The 26,188-nt window shown below is 47.7% G+C and overlaps 2 protein-coding genes across 3 annotated transcripts; one reads left to right on the top strand and one right to left on the bottom strand.

The window, feature by feature from the left end:
• The first annotated feature begins 153 nt into the window (after positions 1 to 153).
• Positions 154 to 3,646, top strand: MRPL40 (mitochondrial ribosomal protein L40). Of its 2 annotated transcripts, none has more exons than XM_045585504.1 (4): positions 154 to 271; positions 1,185 to 1,268; positions 2,246 to 2,404; positions 3,224 to 3,646. In XM_045585504.1, exons 2-4 carry the CDS (start codon positions 1,264 to 1,266, stop codon positions 3,546 to 3,548), a joined length of 489 nt encoding a protein of 162 aa, XP_045441460.1. In that variant the 5' UTR covers positions 154 to 271; positions 1,185 to 1,263; the 3' UTR covers positions 3,549 to 3,646. The 2 variants fall into 2 exon arrangements, with proteins under 2 accessions (XP_045441460.1, XP_036305460.1); XM_036449567.2 differs by lacking the exon at positions 154 to 271 and adding an exon at positions 584 to 840.
• Positions 3,647 to 8,421: 4,775 nt separating this feature from the next.
• Positions 8,422 to 25,558, bottom strand: UFD1 (ubiquitin recognition factor in ER associated degradation 1). Its single transcript, XM_036449562.2, has 12 exons — positions 25,403 to 25,558; positions 22,772 to 22,904; positions 22,310 to 22,342; positions 20,044 to 20,165; positions 18,708 to 18,838; positions 17,134 to 17,206; positions 15,474 to 15,542; positions 13,838 to 13,903; positions 13,530 to 13,577; positions 12,664 to 12,752; positions 9,503 to 9,584; positions 8,422 to 8,536 (listed from the first exon to the last, which is right to left on the bottom strand). The coding sequence occupies exons 1-12, from the start codon at positions 25,403 to 25,405 to the stop codon at positions 8,462 to 8,464; spliced, it is 924 nt and encodes a 307-aa protein (XP_036305455.1). The 5' UTR covers positions 25,406 to 25,558; the 3' UTR covers positions 8,422 to 8,461.
• Between the last annotated feature and the right edge of the window lie 630 nt (positions 25,559 to 26,188).

Raw genomic sequence — 26,188 nt, 5'->3', positions numbered from 1 at the left:
CCCGCCCTGGCTGCCACCTCTGCGGGTAGGGGCAGCGTTAGGGAGGCTCCGCTTTGGGTCCAGCCCTGCTCGCAGCGTTGGGTGAAGGGGAGAGTCTGCTGGGACCGCGGCGGGCAAGCGGGGCCCCGAGTGGCAGCCCAGGCCGGAGGAGCGTGGACCGCCTCCCCAGCTCTACATCGCTGGTTACCGGTCTAATTAGCTAGCTTCCGTCATTCATCAACACGCGCTTATTGGGCATCTCGGGAGCGCCAGGCCACGTGCCGGCGCCCAGGTGCGGCCACCAGCAGGCGGGCGGCCGCGGCGCCGAGTTGGAATGAATGCAGGGGGATGAGCCAGCCTCCTGGAGGGCCACGGGGGAAACGGAGGCTGCGCGTTTACTGGAAGATCGGGGACCGTTTTCACTGATGTGGACACTTAAGACCTGGAGTAAAGGGACATCCTCTTGGCCATTCCGGCTGCACTGCGGAGTCTTGGCGCTCCCAAGGGTGCAGGCCAATTAAGGGGGGGGGGGGAAAGGGGGAAGAATGACGTGTGTGATAGCGGCGGACGCGGAAGAAAGGACCACACCGGCGCCTGGGGCGGGGCCAGGCCAGTTGGGGGCGTGCCCGCGCGACGTCGCTACGTCGGGGCGGGGCAAGGCGTGTTCCGGTCCTCCTCCACGGCTCGCACCGCAGGCCGGAACGCGATCGCGTGAACCGACGGGACTGCCGGACCGTAGCGCGAGGCACCGTGGGCCGGACCGCCGCGGTGCGCGCCCGGAAGCAGCCGGTGGCTTGACTTGGGAGCCATGGCCACCGCGGTTTTGGGAGCTGCCGCGCGTGCTCTGCGGCCGCCGTGCTGGTGAGTGAGGACGGTCAGACCGTTCGCGGGGTGTCCGGGGCGTGCACGGGGGCTGGCCAGGGCCTCGCCTGGGCTTCCTCCCTGACCGCCCTTGTCCACGGCCATCTCAGTTATAAACGGGCTGACCCGCCTTTCCCTGTGGGTGAACATGAGAAGACCCTAGCGAGCGGGGACTCTGCCCACTGCTCTCTGTTGTGAACGGGGGATTTTGAAAAATATCTCGCACGTTGGCCTTGCTGTCACATCTAGTAGTTGCAAGTGCCTTAGATTTCGAGGGCATTATAATTCTTTTTTTCCTGTTTAGTGGGGAGAATCAGGTATTTATACACACTCATCTCTTCCAGGTGTCTGGGAGTTTGGCAGACACAGGTTAGAGACACACACCAGCGAGCTTCATTGTTGTCTTTCTGGGAACTCATTCCCATGAGGTAAGCTGAGATGTGGGCCTGACCTCTTTGGGGGTGTCAGCGGGAGATAGATGTGCACAAATCACGACTACTCTCTGGTATGCAAAATGAACAGCTTACACAAATTCTGTTAAATTTGGCTAGATGTTTTTCTGTCTGTATGGAACACTGGTGTGTCTGTAATCAGAAAACAAAAATTAAATGTAAAAGTAGTTTACTTTGAATGGGTTCTTGTGTTTTTTACAGGGCAATGCATAAACGTCTGTTCTTCATGGGCCTTCCATTTCTGACTCCCTGGGGGGGGGGAGGTGTGAGGACTAGTTTTTACATCTGGAACTCTGGATGCTTTCTAGGGACTTGATTCACAAAATTTGGTTTTGATGCTAGAGGATTTGATTATTCTTAATACTAAATTATCACCGTAGGAGATGTGTTCCTGAGAGTAAATAAGACTTTGTTAATGCTCTAGCATGGGAATTTGTTAAGAAACCCCCCAAAAGTTAGGGACAGGCCAGTCACTTTTATTATGCTTTCTCTTAGTCTTACTGAAAATTTTTTTCATTGTTTTTATTGATTAAGGTATTACATGTGTCCATACCTCCCCATTTGAAATAATTTTTATAAATCACAAATCCATTTGCGATGTAATTGACTTCTAATTCATCCATTTGGTATTTTCACTTTCCAGTGCAATCCCAAGGCACAACTGAACCCTGGCACTAAAGATGAGCCCTTCCCTTTAATTTATACCCGGATGCCCCATGAGGCTTTCCCACGCCTTTCCGGGTTGAGAGTGCCCAAACAGTTCTCACAAGGACCCTGGGCTGGAAGCCACCCATCTATCTCCCTGCCACACTCAGCTCAGGAGGTTAGGACCGTGCAGTTCATTCCCCAGTGGAGAGTTCAGTACAAGTTTGGGGTATTTACCTGGTGCCATGCCTCTCAGGATGTTTGTGAAACTGAAGAGGAAACACTTTCACGTTTGCTTTATCCATTAGAGCAGAACCTCTGAAAAAGAAGAAGAAGATCGATCCTAAAAAAGATCAAGCTGTAAAGGACCGTTTGAAAAAGAGGATCCGAAAACTAGAGAAGGCTAGCCAGGAGCTAATTCCCATTGAGGATTTTATTATCCCCATGAAGTTCATGGATAAAGAGAGGTAAGAGTCCTAGGGTTGAGGGCAAAGGAGTCCCATCACCTGAGGGTAGTTCTACCTGCAGTTCATGCAGGTAATGGGAAGGGGGTCAGTCAGTAGGCTTGGGCTGACGGGGCCCGGGGCTGAGTCCTCTTCTTGATCATGTCTCCTGGGAATTGAAAAACATTTCTGGGTGGTGTGCTCTTGAGTGGCTGAATGCAGGAAAGAAACTCAGAGTAATTGTTTGATAAGCCAGGCCAGATGCTAGAGTTAGTTCTATCAGCACTGCTCAAGAGTTTATGTTGTTGTGACAACTTGGGCCTTGCCCATCCTGATGGTAGAAAACCCTTAGCCTCTTGCTTTGTGATGCAAAATGCTTGTGATTACCATGTGTCATGTGCAGGGTTGCTGTCTTATAAAAGCCTGTACTATTTATAAAGTTGCACCTTGCCATACAGGTGGGACTGGCAGGTGTCTTTTGGTACTCTGGGGCTGATAAGAGGCTCTTGATTCCCTGAGATTTTGGTGTTCGTTTTCATTATACAATTTCTCCAAAGCCACCTCTCACCAAAGGTAGTCTCTGCCTGGGAAAGAGGAAGTGCTACTGTAATCTCCTCAGGGATCACTGTCTCCTATTTCCACATGAAGCAAACGGGCCTGGTTCCTAGTGTCACCACAGCTGCCACCACATTCAACACTGCATTCCTTAATGTGTCCCTTTCTTTTCTGAGTTCCCTCTGTGTCTGGCAGGGAGGGTGCTTGGGCCATATCAGTCACCCAGACCCCTTGGTCAGTGAGGTCAGTGCTTCCCAGCCTCACACCTTGGGATTTGTGTGTTCCCAGACAGCGGCCTCAGGTAGAGCTTTCCTTTGAGGAGGAGGAACGGAGAGCTTTGCTCATGAAGAAGTGGTCCCTGCACAAGCAGCGAGAGCATGAGATGGAGAGGGAAGCCATCAAGTCCTTGCTCCAGGCCCAGCAGGAAGCTCTGAAGGAGCTGCAGCTCACATCCCAGGAACTCTATGCGGAGGCCATCAAGCGGGACTACAGTCTGTTTCCCTTTGAGAGAGAAGGGCCAGATTACACACCACCCATCTCCAACTACCAGCCCCCTGAAGGCCGGTACCATGACATCACCAAGGTGTACACACAGGTGGAGTTCAAGAGGTAGAGCTGCGGGCCGCTGTCTGAACACGCTGCCCTTGGAAGCCACAATGACCAGAGCTCAAGCCTCCTTGTCACAGAATCAGGCATGCTGAGAATAAATGTGTCATCAAGCGTCTCCTTGTCTCATGTAAGAGTCAAAATTAACTCACCTGAGGATGGACAGAGGCGAGACAGGCTGCCCTTCCTTTACAAAAATTTTATTTTCACTTTATTTTGATTGTTTACATGATTACAAATGTCCCCATCACCTCCCATGCCGGGTACGGGGAAAGGATGATGGAGACCATTTCCCCCAGCAGGAGGCAAGAAACAAAGATGAAGGGTGTTCAGGCTGTATGCTCCGTGTTGTCTGCACGGGTGGGACAGACAGACACATGAACTTCCTCAGCAGGACCAGCTTAGCATTTTAAGCTGGGAGGGTGGCTAAAGAGAGTGGAACAAGCCAAGGACACACTAATTAACATAACTGCTGTGCTCCCTCAGGAGGGTGGGACAAGTGGGGCTGAGCACTCTTACGCCGGGGTGGTGACTGCATTAGTGTGCTGGGGCTGCCAGAACTAAATGCCACTAAATGGTTGTGCAGTCTAAATGCCATTTAGACTGCATGGCTGAAACACATTTCTCACAGTTCTGGAAGTTACCAGCAGGGTCGTTTTTTCTCTCCTTGGCCTGGAGATGGCCACCTATTGGCTATGTCCTCACAATGTCCTGTTGGATTATGACCTTATTTCAGTAGTCGGGAGTACAACATCCGATGGGAAATTTAACAATCCCAACTAAACTGAATTTATATTTAGCTTCTTTTTGGAATCTAATGTGTAAAATGGCTTTTGATATTTTCTAAAAATATTGAGGGAAGCAAACCAAAATTCCATTCGTCCTGGGTTTGAGTTTCTTGAGCCATGAGTCCATGAACCCTTTTTATGCAAGGTGGAATATCCTGTAGCTGTGTGCATTTCTGAAAAACTGGAATCTCACCTCCTGGGCCTAGAAGGTACAGCTTGCTGGTCCAGAGGTTATGCCCCACCCGTGTCTGCAGAGGAACTGAGCTCGTGGGCCACAGCCAAGTGCGAGCAAAGGGTGGCAATGCACGGCCATCACCAAGCCAGGTGGCACAAAATGACCCCACAAGATGTTCGTGACTGCACAACCATTTAGTTACCTCTTCGTGTCCACACGGTTCAGGGCTACTATTCAAAAGTTTTCCTGAGAATTCTAGACCTTCGGAGGGCCATCTCCTGTGCTAATGTCCCTGGTAGGGGAGCATGAGACAGCCCAGCGTGGCTGTTCACAGCAGTATGCAGTGGTGCTTGGCTTCCCGGAAGCTGCGCAGTTGACAGAACTGTCCCCCGGAGCATGGCAGCGGTGGGGCACACTGAAGGCAGGTGAGGGTGGGCAAGCAGCACTGGAGACGGTCGAGCTATGTGTTCCAAGCCAGGCAGGAGCTCCCAGTACCTCCTGGAATATTTGGGCCAATCAGAGTCCTTGAAGAAGACTGCAGGAAGCCGTGCAGGGGTGCTTGTCACCCGTCTTTCTCCTCCAGAGGGAGATGCCAGTCTGCAGGGGGGCTCTGTCTCGGGGTCCACACGAGGGTGTGCTTTCTTGCAGCCTGGACTCTCCCACGCTCGCTCTCACAGAGGGATCGCTGTGCAAGGGAGACCCTGGTCACTTCACACCTCACATAGCCCAGGTACCGCCCTCCTCCTCAGCAGGCTCCCAAACACAGATGGACAAACAGCGCATGTACACACTTCTCTGAAACTACTTCCATCTAATCCACACAACTGAAAATCTGTATAACTTAAGTTATCCTCTGCACAAATGGATTCCCAACTGTGGGTGGAAAATACAGCTGACCTTTGAAGGACACAGGTTTGACAGTAAGTGGAGGCACATAATTCAAATCTATTTTGCTTGAAGGGTCAACTGTGTAGATCACCATAATTTGAGGAAATTTTAAAAATTATCTTTTCCTTGGCCTCAGGGCTTAATGCCCTTAGTTGACCTAATCAGATTTACCTCCTAAGGCTGGTGGGGGTGGGGGCTGAGCTAGAAGATATAAGAGTCGGGAAGAGTGGTCAGACGGAAGATAAGGAAAGAGATGCTTGTCCAGGGAGCCCTGGATGGGTGAGTAGGAGTTCAGACCACAGATGCCACTCTCAAAATAAACACGGGGGCTCCTTGGCAGGTGCCAGTGGCTATGCTGACCTCTTTACACATATCACTTTCACCATCTCAGTCTTCTTAAGCACTATTGTCTCAAATAGATGTTTCTGTTCTTGTTTAAAAAGTGATCAGAAATGCGAAGTAGAATATGAAAGACTCCCAGACCTCCATCCCGGAGGTGAACAGCTTCCCCAACACAATTTTAGGCCTAAAATTTTTAAAAATATATTTTTATTGATTTCAGAGAGGAAGGAAGAGGGAGAGAGAGATAGAAACATCCACAATGAGAGAGAATCATGGATCGGCTGCCTCCTGCAAGTCCCCCACTGGGGATTGAGCCTACAACCCGAACATGTGCCCTTGACTGGAATTGAACCCGGGACCTTTCAGTTCCCAGGCGGATGCTCTATCCACTGAGTCAAACCGGCTAGGGCAGCCGAAATTTTTGAGCCATTATATGTTTCCCTAAAGATGGAATCCTCTACCGGCTAGTGTATACTTCCTGCTTTTTTCACTGAGGCATCTTTCCACGCCAGGAGATGTTATAATACTATCTATTGTTTTAGCCCGATCTTTAAGATGCGGTAAGCACATACTGTGCAGCAACCTCCGCGAAGCTGCTGTAGTGACCACTCACAAAACAACGGGGGTTGGCTGGGCATAACGTGTGCAGGGACATATCTAAGGTGCCGGATAACCTCCCGAGGGAACTCAGGCTGGAAGTGGAGGCGAGAAGGGCATTCTGAGCCACAGGGGCGGGGTGGTCCAAGGCATGGAGGCTGCGAGTGGCACTGGGTACAAGTCCAGGGCCGCTAGCATATCTGATTAGGAGTGAAAGCTTTACTGAGACAGAAAGCCCTGCAGTAGCAATGCAATGGTTCCCCAGCCTATGTAGACCGGATCATGTGCAGGGCCCCTTCTATGATTGAGACTGGGTCAGATCAGAGGCCCTGCAGCTGGTTCAGAAAGTTGAATTTTATCAGGATCCCTGCCAGATTGGCTCACAGACCAAGCTTGGAGAAGACACTGTGTGACAATAAGGTTGCGGGCCAGGGTACAGCAGGAATAAGCAGTTTTGCTCCAGGTGATCCCACTGTGCCAGCAGGAGACCCATCATTGGGGTCCAATCCTGCCTCCAGCACAAGAACAGGGCCGGTTTCATTACACATACAGGTGATACCTGGGAAGAGAAAAACCAGGGCCAGCGTCTTTATTATGCATAAAGTGGCAATGTCAGGCGATGTGATCCTACCAGTGGAGCTGCCTACCCACCAAAGGCTTCTACCTCTGCGGTGGAACTGAGACTCCTAAGGTCAGGGGTGGGGAACAACTGGCCCACGGGACATATAAGGCTCGCAAAATCATTTGGTTTGCCACTGCAAGGCATTAGGGATAAGTTAAATGTTTGACCAAATATATAGCAGGCTAATTTTTTAAGGTGGTAATTTTTTTATGGCCTGAAAATGTTATAGCCAAATGGCCCTTGGCAGGAAAAAGGTTCCCCACACCTGCCTTAAGGGAAGAGTCAGGTAGGTCACAGTGGTACTTTATGCCTTCTGAAATTACACCCATCACCATGATGGATGAACAGTGCTGGTCATCATGACAATCTTCAGTGCTCATTCTCTGAGATCCATGGTGGACCCTGGTATGGTACATCCTGTCCTCTTCTGAGGGTTGGAAGGAGCGCAGGAGACCTGGTACAAGGGGAGATCTGGGCCTGACCATCTTCACCCCAAGGGTCAGAGAGCCTCGGTTCTCCATACACTGAGCCACTCCCCTGTCCCCAAGTTCTTTTCTAACAGCACTATGGAATGAGGGGTACCTGCAAGCAGGTCTTCCTCTAACTCCTGCTCAGTGGCCCAAACATCAATCCCTGTTGACATCTAACCAAACATTTAGAGGCAATCCAGGTTTTAGTCATTCCCTGTTTTTATTTGAAAAATTTAGAATTACTTTCAAGGAACAAAAAGAGATGAAAAATAATTGGGTTAACATGTCAAAAAAGATTTCACTTTATACAAAGTGAGGATCTGAGACCAATACAAAATATGCAGGCCAGCAGAACATTGGAAAGCACATTAAACTGGGAGTGGGAGATAGGGAAGGAGAAAAAGGACCACCTTTAGCTCTTAATTATTCTAATTTTCATATTTGTGCTTCACCATGAAATTTTGTTGTTCCCTCCCGCTCCCTAATAGAATAGACTCAGGGAGCCAGTTATTTTGAAATGACAACTAAAGTAGAAATGTTTTCAGATCAGGTTTTCCTTCTGAGAAATAGTTCTTTTGTGAGAGAGGGGGAAAAAAAAAAAGTAGAATAACCACTATTTATAGAGGACAAATCTATTTAAACCACTTTTCTTTAGACCAAAGACAACATCTAAGCTCCAGACCCACAAAAAGAAAGGGTAAATAAAATAAAAAGAACATCACAAGTTAGAGTACTTCAACCCCTTCCTTTGACTTTTATTGGGAACGGGGAACTCTGTTCCTGCTGGGTCAGTGGGAATGCCCCCAAGGGGAAAGCAGGAAGTGGTGAGGAGGTCGCCAGTAGCACCTTCTTTCTCCAATTCAAGCATGTAACCACGAAGTCCTGCATCCCACTTCCAGACCAAACTAGACGATTCTTAGGTAACTCTAAACAAACCTAAAGTGACAGAGCATCTTTGCAATACTTTCATCCCTGTCAGAGCCAGTAACTAAAAGCCATTATGTTGCAATTGAGTATTTTATTTTCCAATCAGCTAACTTATGGCTTTCTTCCCTTTTTACGCAATGACTGTCCTTCTCCAGAGAAAGCGACGAATCTGCCTCCAGCATCATCCTGTGTGAAAATAAGATACTATTTTCAGAAATTTCTTGGAGGTTTATAGAAATTGCTTTATTTTGCTGACTCGTACCATCCACCCATTTTCCTTACTTCCCCATTATTGATAAGAAATGTTTTTGAAATATAAATACAAATCACAATCAACTGAATTGAACACATGCCACATAATCACAACCATGTGTCTACCACTGCCTTTATCCTCAGGGTGAGCGAATATCCTTTTGCAGAAGCATCACATTTTTGTTCTTTCTTTTTAAAAAAAATATATATATATATATATTTTATTGATTTTTTACAGAGAGGAAGGGAGAGGGATAGAGAGCTAGAAACATCAATGAGATACCTACTGGGGATGTGCCCGAAACCAATGTATTGTACATGCCCTTGACCGGAATCGAACCTGGAACCTTTCAGTCTGCAGGTCGATGCTCTATCTACTGAGCCAAAATGATTAGGGACTATTTGCAAACTTTATTCCCAAGTCTCAAGACAATGGATTTCTTATCCAGTACATTCTAAAATCTACGGAGAATTTCATCAGGTAGGAGAGACAGTCTGTACCCTTGGATATTACTTCTAGGTTTGCAGTATTTTTAAATTCTGTGATGACCAGCTTAATGTGTTTGCACTGAGCTTGATATTTCCTAGAAGTTGAATTCCTTAGTAAGCTAGTCTCCCACCAGCAGAAAGAGGGCTTGTTTTTCTGAACTCTCAAAAACGGGTATCTTTCATGTATTCCTTCTGTTAGTCAGCCAGTGGTGTTATCTACAGAAGATGAGGGTTCTGAGCTCCCAAACACACACCTCTACACCCAGCCCCACACCCCACACACAGCCTCCATAGGACCACCAGGCCACTGGAGGGAGGAGAGCCCCACGAATGAAGAAAAATATGACAGCAATACCCAGATTCCAAATGGAAAGAATCCCCCCCCCCCCATTAGAAAATAAAACTTCTCACCTCTTCAACCTTTCTGACCTGTGGACGTGAATTTCTGATGAAAGTGATCTTACCAAGTTTAAATTCATAATTGGGAATTCCTCTGTAAAGATGGAAGAGGAGAAATGTTAGCTCCAGAAGAGCAGGACTCAAATTCCCTCTTGACTCACAAGAGGAAGGCAAGCCAAAGAGAGGAAGAGTGTCCTCTTGGCGATTTTCATTCTGAGGCAGGCGGCTGTAAACCACCCTGGCCTTGGCCAGCCCTCTGGTGCTCCCAGCATCCCTACAGGAAATCAGAAGGCAAATGGGGCAGGGCCTTCAGACGGGACCTAGCCTGCAGTGAGGGATCACCCAGAGGCTGGGAGGCCCTCATCAAATCCGTCCTCCAGCCTCAGGGATCAACCTTGGAGGGGTACACCTGTACCAAACTCGGAGAGTGGGTGAAAATCCGTTATACCAGCAGTTGGCAAATGGCGGCTCGATAGCCACTTGCGGCTCTTTGGCCCCTTGAGTGTGGCTCTTCCACAAAATACCATGTTTTTAGCAAAGGCCAGCTTAGGAGTCCCTTTTTTTTTTTTTTTTTTTTTTTTTTCCTTTTTTTTTTTATTTATTTATTTATTTTTTTTTTTATAAGTTTTTATTGTTCATATTATTACAAATGTTCCTTCCCCCCCCCCCACCATTGCTCTCCTCCACCAGGTTCCCACCCCACCCTCTTCCCTTTCCCCTCTCCCCATTGTCCTCATCCATATGTGCACAGTTTATGTTGTCTCTTCCCACGCCCCCCTCTCCCCTTTTCCCCAAGAATTGTCAGTTCACTCCCCTTCCATACCTCTGATTCTATTATATTCAACAGTTAATATTGTTCATCAGATTTTTTTAATTTCCTTGGTTTTTAGATTCACTTGTTGATAGTTACGTATTTGTTGTTCATAATTTTTATCTTTGTTTACTTTATCTTCTGAAAGAACCCCCTTCAGCAATTCATATAAATCTGGTTTGGCGGTGATGAACTCCTTTAGCTTTTTTTTATTAGTGAAGCTCTTTATCTGGCCTTCGATTCTGAGTGATAGCTTTGCTGGATAGATTATCTTTGGCTGTAGGTTCTTGCTATTCATCACCTTGAATATTTCTTGCCATTCCCTTCTGGCCTGCATGGTTTCTGTTGAGAAGTCAGCTGACAATCGTATAGGTGCTCCTTTATAGATTACTACCTTCTTTGCTCTTGCTTCTTTTAATATTCTCTCTTTGTCTTTTGCTCTTGGAATTTTAATAATGATGTGTCTCGGTGTGGTCCTCTTTGGATTCCTTTTGTTTGGAGTTCTATGCGCTTCCTGGACTTGTAAGTCTAATTCTTTCCCCAGGTGGGGGAAGTTTTCTGTCACTATTTCTTTCAGTATGTTTTCGATATCTTGCCCTCTCTCATCTTCTGGGACCCCAATAATTCTGATGTTGGTTCGCTTGAAGTTGTCCCAGAGGTTTCTTACATTATCTTCAATTTTCTGGATTCTCTTGCCTTCTAGCTTCTGTGGAGGAGTGTCTTCTGGCTCTTTATGTTCCAAATCTTTGACTTGATTCTTGTGATCTTCCCTTCTGTTTTTAGGACTCTGTAAAATATTTTTTATTTCAGACAATGTATTCTTTATGTCTTGTTGATCCCTTATTAATTCTAGTTGATCTCTTTTCATATCCTCATAGGCCTTATCCATCTTTTCTAGGAAATTCTTGAAAAACCTTATAAGCGTAGATTTGAACTCTATATCCAGACGCTTTTTGTCCTCCATTTCTTTCGTTTGTGATCTATTTTGTTGTCGCATTTCGCAGTTACAGATGGGACGGGGTTTCAGGGTGGAGCCTGCAGCTTTGGCTTCCGTCAGCCCCGCCCTATGCGGGTCCGTCAGAGCTCGCTGCCGGCGCCTCTGAGAGAAAGGTGCCCTCGATTTTCGCCTGCTGCCAAACAGTCTATGCTCTCCCCCAATGAGCCCGGTATTGGGGTTCAGTTCAGTTGGAAGTGGAGTTGGAGGTGGCGTTCAGAGCAGTCTGGAGCCCCAGTCTCCTTCCCGTCAGGGCGATCCCGCGGCACAGCCGACCGTCCCTTCTCTGCGCGCAATGTGCGCGCCTCCGGGACCTCCTTTCGCCTCTCCCCGGGGTTCCGCCTTACAGCCCTGCTCCCTACGGCTGAGCCTGAGTCCTCGGGGTCTGGCCTAAAACTGGGGATCAGAGCAGTCGGGGGCCCAGCACAGTCGGAGTTTTATCTCCTTTCCGCTAGGGAACGCCCGCCAGGCACTCGGCCTCCCTCCTCTCCGGCTCTGTCCTCTCTGCGCACCGCGTCTCCGCGTCTCCGTACCTTGGCTTTTCCAGCTCCTCCGCACCTCCTTCTGGTTTTCTCCTTGCTTCTCACTGTAGAATTTCCAGTCAGTCAACCTTCCTGTAGTTCTGGGCAATGTCCGTTTTATATTTTAGTTGTATTTTATTGAAATTGTTGTGTGCGGCTGCGGCTAGGTGTTCACCTGGGCGCAGCCATCTTGGATCTCTAGGAGTACCTTATTAAGTTAATAACAATGTACCTAGCTATATAGTTTAAGTTTAAAAAATTTGGCTCTCAAATTTCAATCGTTGTACTGTTGATATTTGGCTCTGTTGACTAATGAGTTTGCCAACCACTGGATTGTACCATCATCCTTCTGCTCCAACATATAGTAGAAAGGTGACATATGACAGGAGACACATCTCATCCCTGCCACCAACTGTGACAGCCACCAGAGCAGGGAATGTGCTCTGAGTCCCTGGGCCAAACAACAGAAACACATCTGTGAGGCAGCTTGTGCCTCCTGTTTGAAGGAAGTTAGATACTATGACTTGATGAATAGAACAGAACAACAGATTGGATAGGAACTAGAAAGGTTTTAAGTAGGTGAGAGATCTGATGGGGGACCAGCTGGAGGCAGGTGGAGGCTGGACTGCCTGGTTCTGGGCTGGAGGGAAGATACTGACACACTTCCACTGGAAAACAGCAACTCCTTGTCATGTTTCAGTCCCCCAAGGAGAGCAGGTTGGGGTGGGGGTGGGGAATTCTCCCTCTGCTGGATTCTTTGAGCTGGGCTTTCTTTCCAGAGCTGGAGTGAGGCTACCCACCCCATAGGCCTAGCACAGACCCGCCCTAGATGATGATAAAGACCCACCTTTTGATGTCTCCAGGCTTGATTGGGGAGGGGCTGGGCTCTACACCTTTCTTCTTCCCGTCCAGCCTGTTCCCAGAGCCGGAGAAGGCCTACACAGGCAAGCAGGAGGTGAGCACAGGTATGCCCTTTGCTGAGACTGCTGCAGGGATATGTTCTGGGGGTGCCACCCAGTCACCCTCAGGAATGAAGCCCTCACTGCCCAGCTGCTGAAGTGTGGGCAGCTGAGAACTCCGTCTCAGGACTGTTGTGAGATGAAGGTAGTCTCCTGGCTCAAGAGCAACTACTGCCCAAGGGTAGCCTGTAGCCAATAGCCAATGACAGGTTAAAAGGTCTGGCCTTGGCCTCTGCAGGAGCAGTCTGGGGCCCTGTGGATGGACTAAGACCTCTGCTGCAACTGCCGCATAGCTCAGCTTTCCAGTCCCCCACTGCCTCCCAGCATCCTGATACTAGTCATCACTTTTTTCCCAGGGAGCCAGGCTGGGCGCGGTACTGAAGGGTCATGTTGCAATTTATTTTTAAACAGTGTAGGCCAAGAAAAGGAGAACACACTCTTAGAGATAAAGCAAATGTGGCCATATTGGTGAATCTAAAGGAAAGGTATACGTGTGTCCATTGTACTATTTTAACTTTATGGTAGGTTAGAATTTTAAAAAGAAGAAAGTTGTGGCTGCCTTACAGATTTGTTAGGAAGATTCCATGAGAAAGTGGATGTCAAGTGCGATGTAACTGACAGAGTGACAGACACATGTGTGTAAGATACCAGAGGCCCAATCCCTAGTGATGTCCGTGGAGCGTTATAGAGTGGCTGCGAGGAGCAGATGGCACGGCAGGAGCACAGTAAGTGAAACCCGTGGTCTGGTACTCACACGGAAGCCCAGCTCTCCGGCATAGCCGCTGTGGTCAGCTTCGCCTTCCTGACAGGGACAGAAAAATGAGAGATAAGCTTCCCAGCAGGGAAACCTCAACTTTTCCCAGGGATACCCCCTCATTTTCTATTGCTGTTTCTGCACCGGAACAGCGGGGCCATCCCCTGGGAGCGGGGCTGGGAGAAAAGCAGGGTCTGTGGCCACACCAGCACCAGTAGGGACCAAACACAGGCTGGCAGCCAGGACAGGCTCCCAAAGACCATTACCAACGAGGCCAAACCTGCCGGGCTGGGGAGGGAAGAACTTACAGTTGACTCCTCATGCTGGGCTTGTCTTTCGGGTTCTTTGTAGCCCAGGGGAGCGTCAAAATCCACCTGCGTCCGATGCGAAAGGGAAAGTGTGAGACACGCTGGCACTTAGCATTCCTTAGCTTTTCTGTTTGTAACGGAAACTGGAGATTCACATGCAGGTTTAAGAACTAATCAGAAAGATGCCCTGTGCACTTTGCCCAGTATTCCCAATGGTGATATTTTACAAAACTATAGTATGATATCATTACCCGGATATCAACGTCTACACTATTCAGAATTCCTGTTTTACAAGAATTCACTTTGTGTGTATGTGCTAAGTTTTCACAATTTTATCACTAGTGTAGGACCACAGTCAAGATGCTGAATAGTTCCAGCACCACAGGATCCCTCCATGTTTTCCCTCTACATCCACATCCACACCTCTGCTGGCCATTTTCTCTACCACCCAAGGCACCTTGTAACCACTATTTTGTCCTCTCTTTCTTAAGTATTATTATTTCAAGAATCAGCCCTGGCTAATGTGGCTCAGTGGTTAGAATATAAGCCTGTGCACTGAAGGGTCGTGTGTTCGATTCCTGGTCAAGGGCACATACCTGGGTTGCAGGTTCAATCCCTGGGCCCGGTTGGGGCACATGTGGGAGGCAACTGATGTGCCTCTCCCATATCAATGTTTCACTCTCTCCCTCTTTCTCCCTTTCACTCTCTCTAAAAATCAATGGAAAAAATATCCTCAAGTTAGAGTTAACGTACACACACAAAAAACAAAAACAAAAAATGGAATCAGTTGTAACCACTTGGGACTGCCCTTTTTATGCTCAGCATCATTCTCTGGAAAGCCAACAAACTATTGTGTGTCCCAGCAGTTCCTTTCTACTTAGGAGCCGAGCAGCCTTCCTTAGCTTTTTATTTTTTAAATATTTTATTGATTTTTTACAGAGAGGAAGAGAGAGGGATAGAGAGTTAGAAACACTGATGAGAGAGAATCATCGATCAGCTGCCTCCTGCACACCCCCTACTGGGGAATTTTTCCGCAACCAATGTACATGCCCTTGACAGGAATTGAACCTGAGACCTTTCAGTCCGCGGGCCGACGCTCTATCCCCTGGGCCAAACCGGTTTCGGCCTTCCTTAGCTTTTGTAAAAAAATTGAGCTTCCTGCCCTAGCTCATGTGGCTCAGTGGATAAAGCATCTTCCTGTGGACTGAAGGGTTCTGGGTTTGATTCTAGTCTAGGGCATATGCCAGGGTTGCAGGCTCTATCCCAGTAGGGAGCGTGCAGGAGACAATCAATGATTCTCTCTCAATATTGATGTTTCTCTCTCTCCCTCTTCCTTCTTCTCTAAAATCAATAAAAATATTTTAAAAAATTGAGCTTCCTTAGTGTTTAAGAAGATGCACTTCTTGGCAGGTCTGAGATGCCAGTAGATTTAGCCATCTCAGAACCGGAGGCAACTGTGCCACCTCCACTGGCCCTGAGAAGAATCACAAGGTCTGCAGCGTTCTCATGATGCTCCGGCAGCATTTCCTCCTCTCTCACCCAAGCAGTCCTGGGGACTGTGTGACAGTGACATCCTCTTGGGGCACAAATGCCCGTCTCCCCCGGGTGGAATGCACTATAAGCAGCAGTTACTCACATTCATGTCACACTCGATGATAGACACGGCTTTGTCAGGCTTGGTCTCCATCACCCGCAGTTCATAGATCTGTGAGAACACAGAAATCAGTTGGTTAGTTTCATGGCAGCACTGGGAACTGTCACTGTTACTGTGACTCCCTACTGGGCTCTTGCAGACACATCATTCACCTCCACAACACCCTCCTGAGATCTTGCTGCAACAAAGAGGCCCTGGGGATGGACTGCCTTCATGCCTGTCCATCACTCAACGGAAGTTATTCCCTAAAAGTAGTTCAAATCAGACAAGGGAATTATGGATCAAATTGAAAAAGACACTCATAACCTTATTCCAGCTTGTACACTCCTAGGAATTAACTCCAAGTAATTAATTAGCTTAAATATGCAGAGAGAAAATTCTAAGAATGTTCACTCCAACATTGCTAAGAATAGTATGTAGCCAAAACTTACTCATTTGTAAATAAATTATAGCCACCAGGAGAATACAATGTAGCCAAGAGACAAGAAATTAAACCAGTAATGTTGCTGTGTGTTTAGGATAACCTCAAGTACATAAAAACATACATTAAAAGTGGCTGAATCTATTTTTTTCAACATTGCTTTTGGTTCAGAGCCTGGGACAAGCTGCTGCTGTCCACTGCATGGAATCATGGATGAACCTAAGTGGTTTTCAGACCTGAAAGACTGTGTCAGGAGGGACAAGCCCAGAAGAGCTAAGAGAAACCCAAAGTGAAACAGAAAGTAAGGAAGAGGATGTGGCCAGGCTCTGCTTCCAGGTGCCCCCGATTGGAGCACACTGCCTGGCAGCTCTAGGAGGGCCTGTTTGCTTCCAATGGAGGGAATCATAAAAACAGGGACCTAGACTGGCTCATTTCTCTGTCCTGACAGCCTAGCAAAGGGCTTATCTGAGATTTTAGGTGAAATGCAGGCCTTTCTAACTGAGGCACAATTGGCAGGCTCACCACCATGAGACACAGATATGTGATTAATAAGAATAACAAACCCTAGCCAGTTTGGTCCAGTGGATAATGTCGACCTGAGGATTGAAGGGACCTGGGTTCAATTCTGGTCAAGGGCACATAACTCAAGCCCTGGTCAAGGCTCATGTTGGAGGCAACCAATCTCTATCACACCAGTGTTTCTCTCTGTCTCTACCCTACCTTCCATGCTCTCTAAAAAAGTCAAGGAAAAATATCCTTGGGTATTAACAAAACGAAAGGATAGCCGAAACCGGTTTGGCTCAGTGAATAGAGCGTCGGTCTGCAGACTGAAAGGTCCCGGGTTTGATTCCGGTCAAGGGCATGTACATTAGTTGCGGGCACATCCCCGGTGGGGGGTGTGCAGGGGCAGCTGATCGATGATTCTCTCTCATTGATGTTTCTGACTCTCTATCCCTCTCTCTTCCTCTCTGTAAAAAATCAATAAAATATATTAAAAAAACAAACAAACAAAAATACAAAACGAAAGGATATCAATGTTAAGCTTATTCACCTATTAATGTAATAAATCAATTACCAAAACTTAGCTTCTGAATTATTAGTATAGGGCTCTAAAAAGTAAGCAGTAGGCAGCAATTAGTTGACAAGTCAGGTATCACTGCTTAAAAAGAACCTCCATTCAAATATCAGAATGGCTCTGCTGGCCCTCTAGCCGACACTTACCTTCTCATTGTAGTTGATGGCAATCACATCCCCAGTGGTCAGACAGGCAAAGTTTCTCAATGCGTTTTCTAATCTGCAGACACACAATGTCAAGGCATAAACATAAACTATAGCTCCAGAATGCACCAGTGACATGGCAGCTCCTAGAGCAACGGTTGCCAACCTTTCAATGTCATGGATCACCGCGTGGTGAATGCTGTCCTAGAGAGGCTCTCAGAGCCTGAGGGGGAAAGCCAGGCTGTCTAGGTTGTTTTCTTGGTCACAAATCCTTCCAGGGTGACAGCAACTTTGTGAAAAGGGCCTTGTGTGGGATGCTGTCTTCATTCCTCATGTGAAATGCCATGCTTCAGGAGGGCCCTGCCCTGGACCCTCGTTGAGGACCCAAGTTGTCAGACCCAATCCAATTGGCCTGAGGATGAACATGGCTCTCCCGTCGCTGTTGTGCACCCCCTACATTCTCTGCTCTATGTGACTGCCTTTATCCAGACTATCAGCTGGACAAGGGCATTGGGTTGACATAGCTGATGAAAGTAGTGCCCTTTCTATGAGAGAAATTGCTTCTGAAAGCAATTCAGTAAGAATGCATTGAAAAAAATATAAAAATTTAGAGAAAATCATGAGGGGCTACAGTCAGACGCAGGCCTCACTCCTAGGCACTGACAGTCAGACAAGCACCTCCAAGCAGAGCTTTGAATGACAAGGGATCATACTTTGCCACAGGACATTGACTGCTATGAGCAGAGTCCAGCACCCCTGCATGTCCAGGACCCAGCTGCAAGGGGCCCAAATGCCAGTCCACAGACACAGTCAGTGGATGGCTCAATGTGCCCACCCACATCTAGGACACGACTGTCAGCAACTTGCTCCTGAGCTCCTGCCTGCGAAGAGTGCAGAGAGACAGGTGAAGGCAGCTTTTCCTTTGCTGTCCACTTACCTACATTTTTTTCTCTAAACATGCATTTTAAAAAACAAATAGGAGATAGAGTGACCACTCTATCACATGACCTCAATGAGCTACACTGGGGCCTCCAAGTTACTGTAGTCCTCACACAGCAGACCCCTCACCCACACTGGTCACTCCTTAAATTATAAACACATACGTCTTGCTACTGTTCAGAGAACACACACCCTCCCTGCCAAAAAAAGATCACTAGAAGCTAAAACCTCTGCATTCCTCTTGCTAAGAGAAAGAAAACTTAAGCCAATGCTTCCCACTGGTTTGGAGTGAAAGGCCCTAAGCTTGAGTGGCAAGTTTACGGGCACCAGTGGCTCCCTTCCACCAGAACATACTGGGCTTTGGGCTAGGGGTCAAAGTTCACCCGAAGGAAAGGTTCCACGGTGCCCATGAAGAAGTATACAGAGAGCACACAGAAGGGGCACACGGAGCGTCTAGCACACTGGTCAGGCCCAGGTCCAGGAGTGATGGAAGACGTGCTGGCTGAATGTCATTATGCTCAAATTACTACGCCAATCACAATAAATATGTGCTCCTCAAAGTAGGCACACATTCAACCAAGTGCTCTCTAGACTGTGTGCCAGCAAACCCCTCTTTTGTCCAGAAGAACCCTTCTTACACTGCTTTTGGGTTGGTGATGTCCAAGAAGTCAGGGCTCTGAGGCTGAAATTTGGAGTATGTGGCCACTTGAAGGTTGACACTTTCCACCTGAACCAGGCCCCCTTCTTCCAACAGCAGATTCTGCATCATCTAAAGGAAAAAGAAGGCCACGTGAGGTTTCTGGAAATCAGGGACGGTCATCGACCTAAAGTCTGACATTCAGATGGCCTCCTGGAACCTTGTTCCAGGCTGACTCACCCTGAAGAAGCCCGGGAGCCTGAGGTGAGATGGAGCCAGCCAATAAGCCAACACAATGCATGAGCATGGGGGCTGGCTCAGCGGCAACACCTGGGAAACCCCAGGCAAATGCCTATTCTTGCCAGGAGCTAGAAGAACAGCTCAGGAAGAGACAGACCAGCAGCTCCATGCTACCTATAGAGGCATCCCAGGGAATGTGATTTTTCTCAGAGAAAAATGGTTTAGTTTTCTGATCCAAAGTGGCCTAAGAACCTAGACAAGGGTCACCAAACTCCAAGTCAATGGGTTGCAGAGAACCTTTGAGGGATTGTGTACCCCAGTATCACCACCTTTTCTCTCACTTCTATAGAGGGGGCTCTGCAGATCCACAGCGGTCTCAGGAAGCTGTCAATGTCCGACACTTCAGCCACCCACAATACTCTACGGGATTAGCAGGAGAAGGCCTCAAACCAAGAAGAGGGACCTCCAGATACACAGGAGAGTGAGGCACTGGGAGACAAGTGCTGGGGAGGGCAAGTGGTCAGGAAAGCAAGTTGGGTCTGGGCTTTGAGGTGTAAGAGCTCCCCATGGGACCAAGATTGGGAAACATCACGAGAGGCCAGGCGGCAGGTGTGGGAGTGGAGGGCTCCTGCAGTGGAGGGGCTGGCTCCCCTAGCCCTCGGGAAGGACACAGGCTTAAGGGAAAGCCCAAGAGCTCTAGAGAAGGTTTGTTTTCATGACCACAAAACTGAGTGCTTTAAAAAGACTCAGTTATAGGCAAAAGAGTAAACGCATATCTGTTTCAACAGAACTGGGGGAGAAACTTCTGAAAATGGGGAGAAAATGTTTAAAAATCTAAAATTTTGTACTTAGACCATTTCAAATATACTGCTGCTTCGTTATGGTGAACAAGCCATACCCAGGAGATCACAGGTAAATGGCATGGGGTGGTATCCAGGCTACCAGTTGAGCAATTAACGAAGAAAAGGATATTCCGAATGCCCTCCCTCACTCTGTATCTGGGGCAAGACACTTGCACATGTTGGGCGGGATGGTGTCCCTGCCTGAGGTTCCACCCGAGACAGGCTCACAGACTCTCCAGAGACAGCTCCACTCACCCAGTGTGGCAGGTAGCAGATACCCTCATCAGCCACAAATTCCAGCACACCGCAGTGCGTCATGCGGTCCGAGTTCTTGTTGGTCAGCTTGAACAGCATGGGGTAGGTAATGTTGAGTCGGCCTAGAAACAAGAGAGGTTATGAGATTAAACTTCTCCAAGGGACAGAAATGCTGTTTCCCCAACAAGCTCCCCCCAAAAAGCAGCCTCCTGAGCACCCACTATGGCTCCACACAGCCTTGCCCCCCACAGCAGATCGGCGGACCTGTGTGGTGTTTTGCCCTTCAGAGTCTGCCCACCCACAAGACCCCATGTTCCCTGTGAGATCACAGAACTTGGCCCAGAACTGGGAAATGTTCAGTGACTCTGATTCTCAGCAGCAGCTTACACTTGTGGTTTTCTGAAATTCTAATTTTGAAAAGTGGCATGTTTATTCGTTTCTTTGCAGATAATTTAAATGCCAACCATGTGCTGGACAAAGCTGCCACCTTCAAAGGTTTCTAGTGAGCAAACCAAGAAAGAAAACAAGGGCACCCTGATGCGTGGTGCTGTGGGAGGGGTGGAGCAGGGTGGGAGGACGCAGGGCTGCTGGAGGATGGCCTCCAGGGAAGTCAAGGTGGGAGGGCCAGGAAGGGAATTCCAGGCAGAGGAAGCAGCCTGAGCAGAGGCATGGAGGGAAGGGGAACCCAGCCAGTTCAGGAGTGGCTGACCATTAGGTGAGGCTGGAGCACGGGTACAAGGTGTGGAGCGGTCAGGAGAGGAGGCCGGGTGGGACACCACGCAGGGTGACTGACACAATGCATCCCCTCTGAGGGTGAGGCCACATACAGAGCCATAGGCAGGCAAACAGGACTGCTGGCAGCCTGACCCAGGAGTGCAGGGGGCACAGAGGAGCTGTCAATGGGAAGCAGAACCCAGGAGAGTCGGGGACTGGGACAGACTGACATAGTGACAGTGTTTGCCACACGCCAGGCCCTCACTCGGTCTTCCCAGAAGAGTGAGGTAGGTACTGTCCTTGCCAATTTTATCTACGGAGAACAAAAGAATGGTGAACCTGCCAAGGACGCACGGCCCAGAAGGAGTGACACTGGGATTCAACCTAGGCTACTGGCCCAGGTTGGGGACTTAACCATTGAGACCTACTTTGCCCTGTCGATTTAGGAAAACATGCAACAGAAGTTTCATGCAGCAGTCAGGAGGTATGGCAGACTTATTTGGGATCTCCCTAAAAATTTTGATAAAGCAGACCAAGAAATGAGCTCGGGCAAGACACCACAGATAGGGAGGGAGAGCTCCAGAAGTGGCTCCTCCCTGCAGAGGTAGTGGTGGATGTGGGTGTTGCCCCCTGCACCCCTGCACATCACAAAGAGTGACTTGAATGCTGATAGATTTCAGTTGGACAGTCTCTCCCACAGAATAAAAGGTATGAACAGCACTGATCTAAATACTACAGTCCCAATCCCTAAGTCTCTTCTCAGACACCTGGGCCAAGGGTCACACTGGTGCTCAGCCTCTGGGTCAGCTCAAATGGAAAGGTGGGTTCTCTGGGGCCTTGGCCCCTCCTCTGCCATCACAGGGACTTGTCTGAGGGATGTGATCCGCTCAGCTCTATCCACCCACTGGCTGACTGAGGCCAGGATTAAAGGCCCCTACTGGGTACGACCACTGCTGCTGTTGGCATTGGTGAAGCCCTACTGGCTAAAGGTACCACCTCATGCCTCTGACTGGTGTTACCTGGGTTTAGGCTGTTTACAAATACACCACAAGGCACTATTTAAGGGGTACTATGGCCACCCAGCAGCTCTGTGTGTCCCCATTTAAAAATGAAGTCACTGAATTTCAGAGAGGCAAGTCATTAATTAAGAGTCAGGCTAGGGCTGAAGCCGGTTTGGCTCAGTGGTAGAGCGTCGGTCTGCGGACTGAAAGGTCCTGGGTTCGATTCCAGCCGAGGGCATGTACATTGGTTGCGGGCACATCCCCAGTAGGGAGTGTGCAAGAGGCAGCTGGTTGATGTTTCTCTCTCATCGACGTTTCTAACTCTCTATCCCTCTCCCTTCCTCCCTGTAAAAAATCAATAAAAAAAATGTTAAAAAAAAAAAAAAAAGAGTCCTGGAGCTGAATACTCACTGGCCCCAGGGCCACGTCACTGGGCCATCTGTGGCCCTAGCTCTCCCAGCTTAGCGTCATATTCCAGGGACAACTCCTGGCCAGACGTGGCATCCGCCTTTATATTACCTCAGTTCTCAAGTTGTGTAGGAAATACTTACTGAGTTGATCGAGGGCTGAGGGTGGCATAATAACTGTGAAAAGAACATTTAAAAAGTATTAGAAAATAAAAACAACAAAAATCAAAATGCAGTTGCTGTTAATCTTTAAAAAAAAGTACTAAATGATACTTATATGGTAGCCAGAATTAATAATAATGATCTGTCATAACGAATTTTACTAGCTATAATTTATTTTGGGGAAATGAATGGATACTAGCCATAAATCTAATCATAATTTGGACTCCACCCCAGCAAATCTGGAACAAGCAACGTTTTCAGCGTAAGTAGCTACTGTTACACATGTAAAATAAGAACTGTTGAAGACTATAAGCACTGCAGGTTGAGGGCAGGAAAAGTTACTATTCCAAATAAAAGTTACTATTCCAAATAAAAGTTACTATTCCAAATAAAAGTTACTATTCCAAATAAAAGTTACTATTCCAAATAAAAACAAGCACATACTCTTCCCGCCTTTCTCCACATCTGACCTGTCATTAGGCCCTGCAAGCATGGACACGGAGAAGCAGCGGTACTGTGTAGAGAAGCGGTTCTGGAAGACCCGGGGAATCGGGTGGTCGAACATGTTGAAAGAGAACTAGGAGAAAAGAGATGCCAGAGTTAGAACAGAATAAAGACATATTTATTCTCAGCCAAAACAGTTCAGGGGAGTTAATGCTGATAAATGTTGTTGAAGAACAAGATACACTACCAAAATCCTGATGGACCACAGCGGTCTGCCTGAAGCACTTGTCAGTACTACAATGAACCTAAAGTCTGTTTCCACCCTTTCTTTCTTTTTAAAATATATTTTATTGATTTTTTTACAGAAAGGAAGGGAGTGGGATAGAGTTAGAAACATCGATGAGAGAGAAACATTGATCAACTGCCTGGTGCACACCTCCTACTGGTTGTATGCCCGCCCCGAAGGTACATGCCCTTGACCCGAATTGAACCTGGGATTCTTGAGTCCGCAGGCCGATGCTTTATCCACTAGCCAACCTTTTAGGGCTCTCTCTTTCTTTCTTTTTCTTCTTCTTTTTTTTTTTAAGAAGAGAGTTGAGAGTTGAGTCAGCTGGTGTGGCTCAGCAGCTGAATGTCAATCTACAGTAGGAACCAAGAGGTCTCTTCCTCTCTTTCTAAAAATCAGTAAAAACATATTTTTTAAAATGTTTTTATTGATTTCAGAAAGGGAAGGAGAGGGAGAGTTAGAAACATCAATGATGGGCTTGCCTGCTTCACACCCCACACTAAGGATCAAACGCAGGCATGTGCCCTGACTGGGAATTGAACCAGTGACCTCTTGGTTCATGGAATGACGCTCAACCACTGAGCCACACCAACTGGGTGCTTGTCTCTTAATTTTATTCAGAAGTTTTTCCCCATAGAATATTTAAACTCTGAATTAATCATTTTTTCTGTTTTTTGTTTTGTTTTGTTTTGCTTTCACTATGTAATACTTTCAACATAAAGGATTAAAAAAATATATATTTTATTGATTTTTTTTTACAGAGAGGAAGGGAGAGATAGAGTTAGAAACATCGATCAGCTGCCTCCTGCACACTCCCCACTGGGGATGTGCCCACAACCAAGGTACATGCCCTTGACCGGAATCGAACCCGGGACTCCTTGGTCCGCAGGCTGACGCTCTAGCCACTGAGCCAAACTGGTTAGGGCTCAATATAAAGATTTAATTTAAAAAAATAAAGAAAAAAATCTCAAAATAGTCAAATATTTTTTACTTGATTCCAAATATACATTACGTAGAGGGAAAGCCATCTATTGATAAGGTAGTTACCAAAATGGAATCAGCCATCTTCCTAAAATGCAAATATAAGTCTCAAATGATTATGCTTAAAACTTCAAGTGATTCTTCACTCCCTGTGTCGGGCACAGTTTAAAACCTTTGATTCTTCTAGAACTCTGTCTAGCAAAATCTTGGCCAGAAACCTAACAAAAGCAAGTGTTTCTGGGATAAAAGGAAGAAAAGTGGGGCCTCCCTGAGCGCCTCTCACTACACCACCCCATCTAAGCCATTCCTTCTCTCTGCAATACGAAAGAGAAAAATGTGCAAGGTATTTAACACGCATACCAATCTGCCTTCAATTCACTCGGGAATTTATGCTCCTTCCTACTGCTCCCCATTCCAAATCCTACTTTCCTTTATAAATCCCAATGCCTAGCATACTGCCTACCACATATCAAGTATTCAAGGTCTGTTAAGTGGATAAACTTGAGAATAGAAGTATGATTCGACAACAACACACTCAGGAGAAAATCTAATCATCATTCCTTTTCCCTTTTCCTTTTTTTTTTTTTTTTACAAAAACAAACGGGTGACATCTAGGTAATGCTGTGCAGTAGTACAATAATTAGACTGAGCTCTGCAGCCAGCTAGCCAGACTGGGTTTAAAATTTTCACTCCACTTTTGTGACCTCTGTAAACAACAAGTTTTCTCATGGTGAAAACGATAATAATCATCCTTGTCTCCAAGGTCACTATAAGGATTAAATGAGATAAGGTGTAAGGAGGGACTGTAGGAGTTCAAATAAAAGCTGTGTATGGGAAAAGCACCAGCAAATAAATATTAGCTACTACTGTCATGTTTACTGAATCGCTTACACAGCCGAAGGCATGACCACCACCCAGGCAGGACGCAGGAGGGACCGGACTCCAGGAACTGGGTGAGAGCGGAGTGTTCCTGCTCACGGGGATGCCCCCATGTATTCTTTCTGGGAAGCCTCTCATTCTGTTCCTCCCCTCAACAAACTTTCAGTTAACTCAGTATTCATGGAACCTGTTAAATGTCTACCGCTTGCGAAAACCATGGGTGGACACAAACAAGGAAGGAACTCAAGTTCAACTGAGAGGAAATGCAAGCCACCTCCTGAACAAGTGGGGATGACCCGCGACCGTTTGCAGTCCGGGGTACGGCTCTTGCCCGATGCTCCCCGGACGGACGGACGGACGGACCGGCCTGACTTAGGCCGGGTGACTCGGCACCTCCGCAGCCGTCAGGCCCAACTTGCCGGGTCCTAAACACCCTCCTTCCTTCCCCGGCCCTCAACTGCCGGCCCCTGCCTTGCCGCGCTTACCATGATGGCACCTCTGCCACGCAGACACCGCTCTGTCCAGGGAACGTTACGACCCAAGCCCTCGGACGAGCTCTCCTCACAGCCGACTCGTTCTTCCCAAAGCGGCCGCCGCTGTCGCCTCGGCTCTGACGTCCCCGAAGACTCACCGGAAGTTCCGGACTACAGCCCGGGGGGGGGGGGTGAAGGGGGGTGTCCCGAACACTGGGCTGGGTTGTAAAAGAGAAAAAGCCAGGCAAAAGCGCCAGGGTCCAAAGTTTCTCCGGAATGAACAATAAAGTATCTTTTTGGAACTTGTTTCCACTCTAGAGGATTTTTAAAAAGTATTTTAAGTGTACCACTCCTCCCCCGACGAATTTACTAGCGCCATTTTCCTTATTGACTACATTACCCAGAATGCAGCAGTCGGGCGGAAGTACGCTACTCATCTGCCTTCGAACTAGACCGATACGAGCCTATTGAAATCATCAACTTGACAACTTGGTTCGGTGTATATTGAACTTAAGGTGATACTGAAATAATAAACTGACAGCTTCATGCGATGTATAAATATATTTAATTTAAGGGGAGATGGCTTTTTCCTGGAGTTCCTGTGGGAGAGTAGTGGGCTTCTCTGCCCAAAGTAAAGATGTCCACCGACCTTGTTGTTTCTGGGCAAACGTGTTTGCATCCAGCTCGTCGATGACGCGTCTAGGGGCGGGCCAGCATGTTCCAGCCGTGAATGGCGGAGCGCCGCAGCCGCCGCAATTTGAACTAATCACACAGGAAGAAAGGCGGGAGCTGAGTAGC

Source organism: Pipistrellus kuhlii, unplaced genomic scaffold (genome assembly GCF_014108245.1).
Source record: "Pipistrellus kuhlii isolate mPipKuh1 unplaced genomic scaffold, mPipKuh1.p scaffold_m20_p_20, whole genome shotgun sequence".
Taxonomy (NCBI): domain Eukaryota; kingdom Metazoa; phylum Chordata; class Mammalia; order Chiroptera; family Vespertilionidae; genus Pipistrellus; species Pipistrellus kuhlii.
This window is presented reverse-complemented; position numbering and strand designations above follow the sequence as displayed.

What these genes read in the sequence shown, in the direction of transcription:
- MRPL40 (XM_036449567.2), top strand. Translation starts at nt 788, where the DNA reads ATGGCCACCGCGGTTTTGGGAGCTGCCGCGCGTGCTCTGCGGCCGCCG. An exon ending in GCTCTGCGGCCGCCGTGCTG is followed by an intron (nt 841 to 1,184) that starts GTGAGTGAGGAC and finishes CATCTCTTCCAG; the next exon opens with GTGTCTGGGAGTTTGGCAGA. An exon ending in TGGGAACTCATTCCCATGAG is followed by an intron (nt 1,269 to 2,245) that starts GTAAGCTGAGAT and finishes TTTATCCATTAG; the next exon opens with AGCAGAACCTCTGAAAAAGA.
- UFD1 (XM_036449562.2), bottom strand. An exon ending in CTCAGCCCTCGATCAACTCA is followed by an intron (nt 20,166 to 22,309) that starts GTAAGTATTTCC and finishes TCTTGTTTCTAG; the next exon opens with GCCGACTCAACATTACCTAC. An exon ending in TCATCGAGTGTGACATGAAT is followed by an intron (nt 13,904 to 15,473) that starts GTGAGTAACTGC and finishes CATCGGACGCAG; the next exon opens with GTGGATTTTGACGCTCCCCT.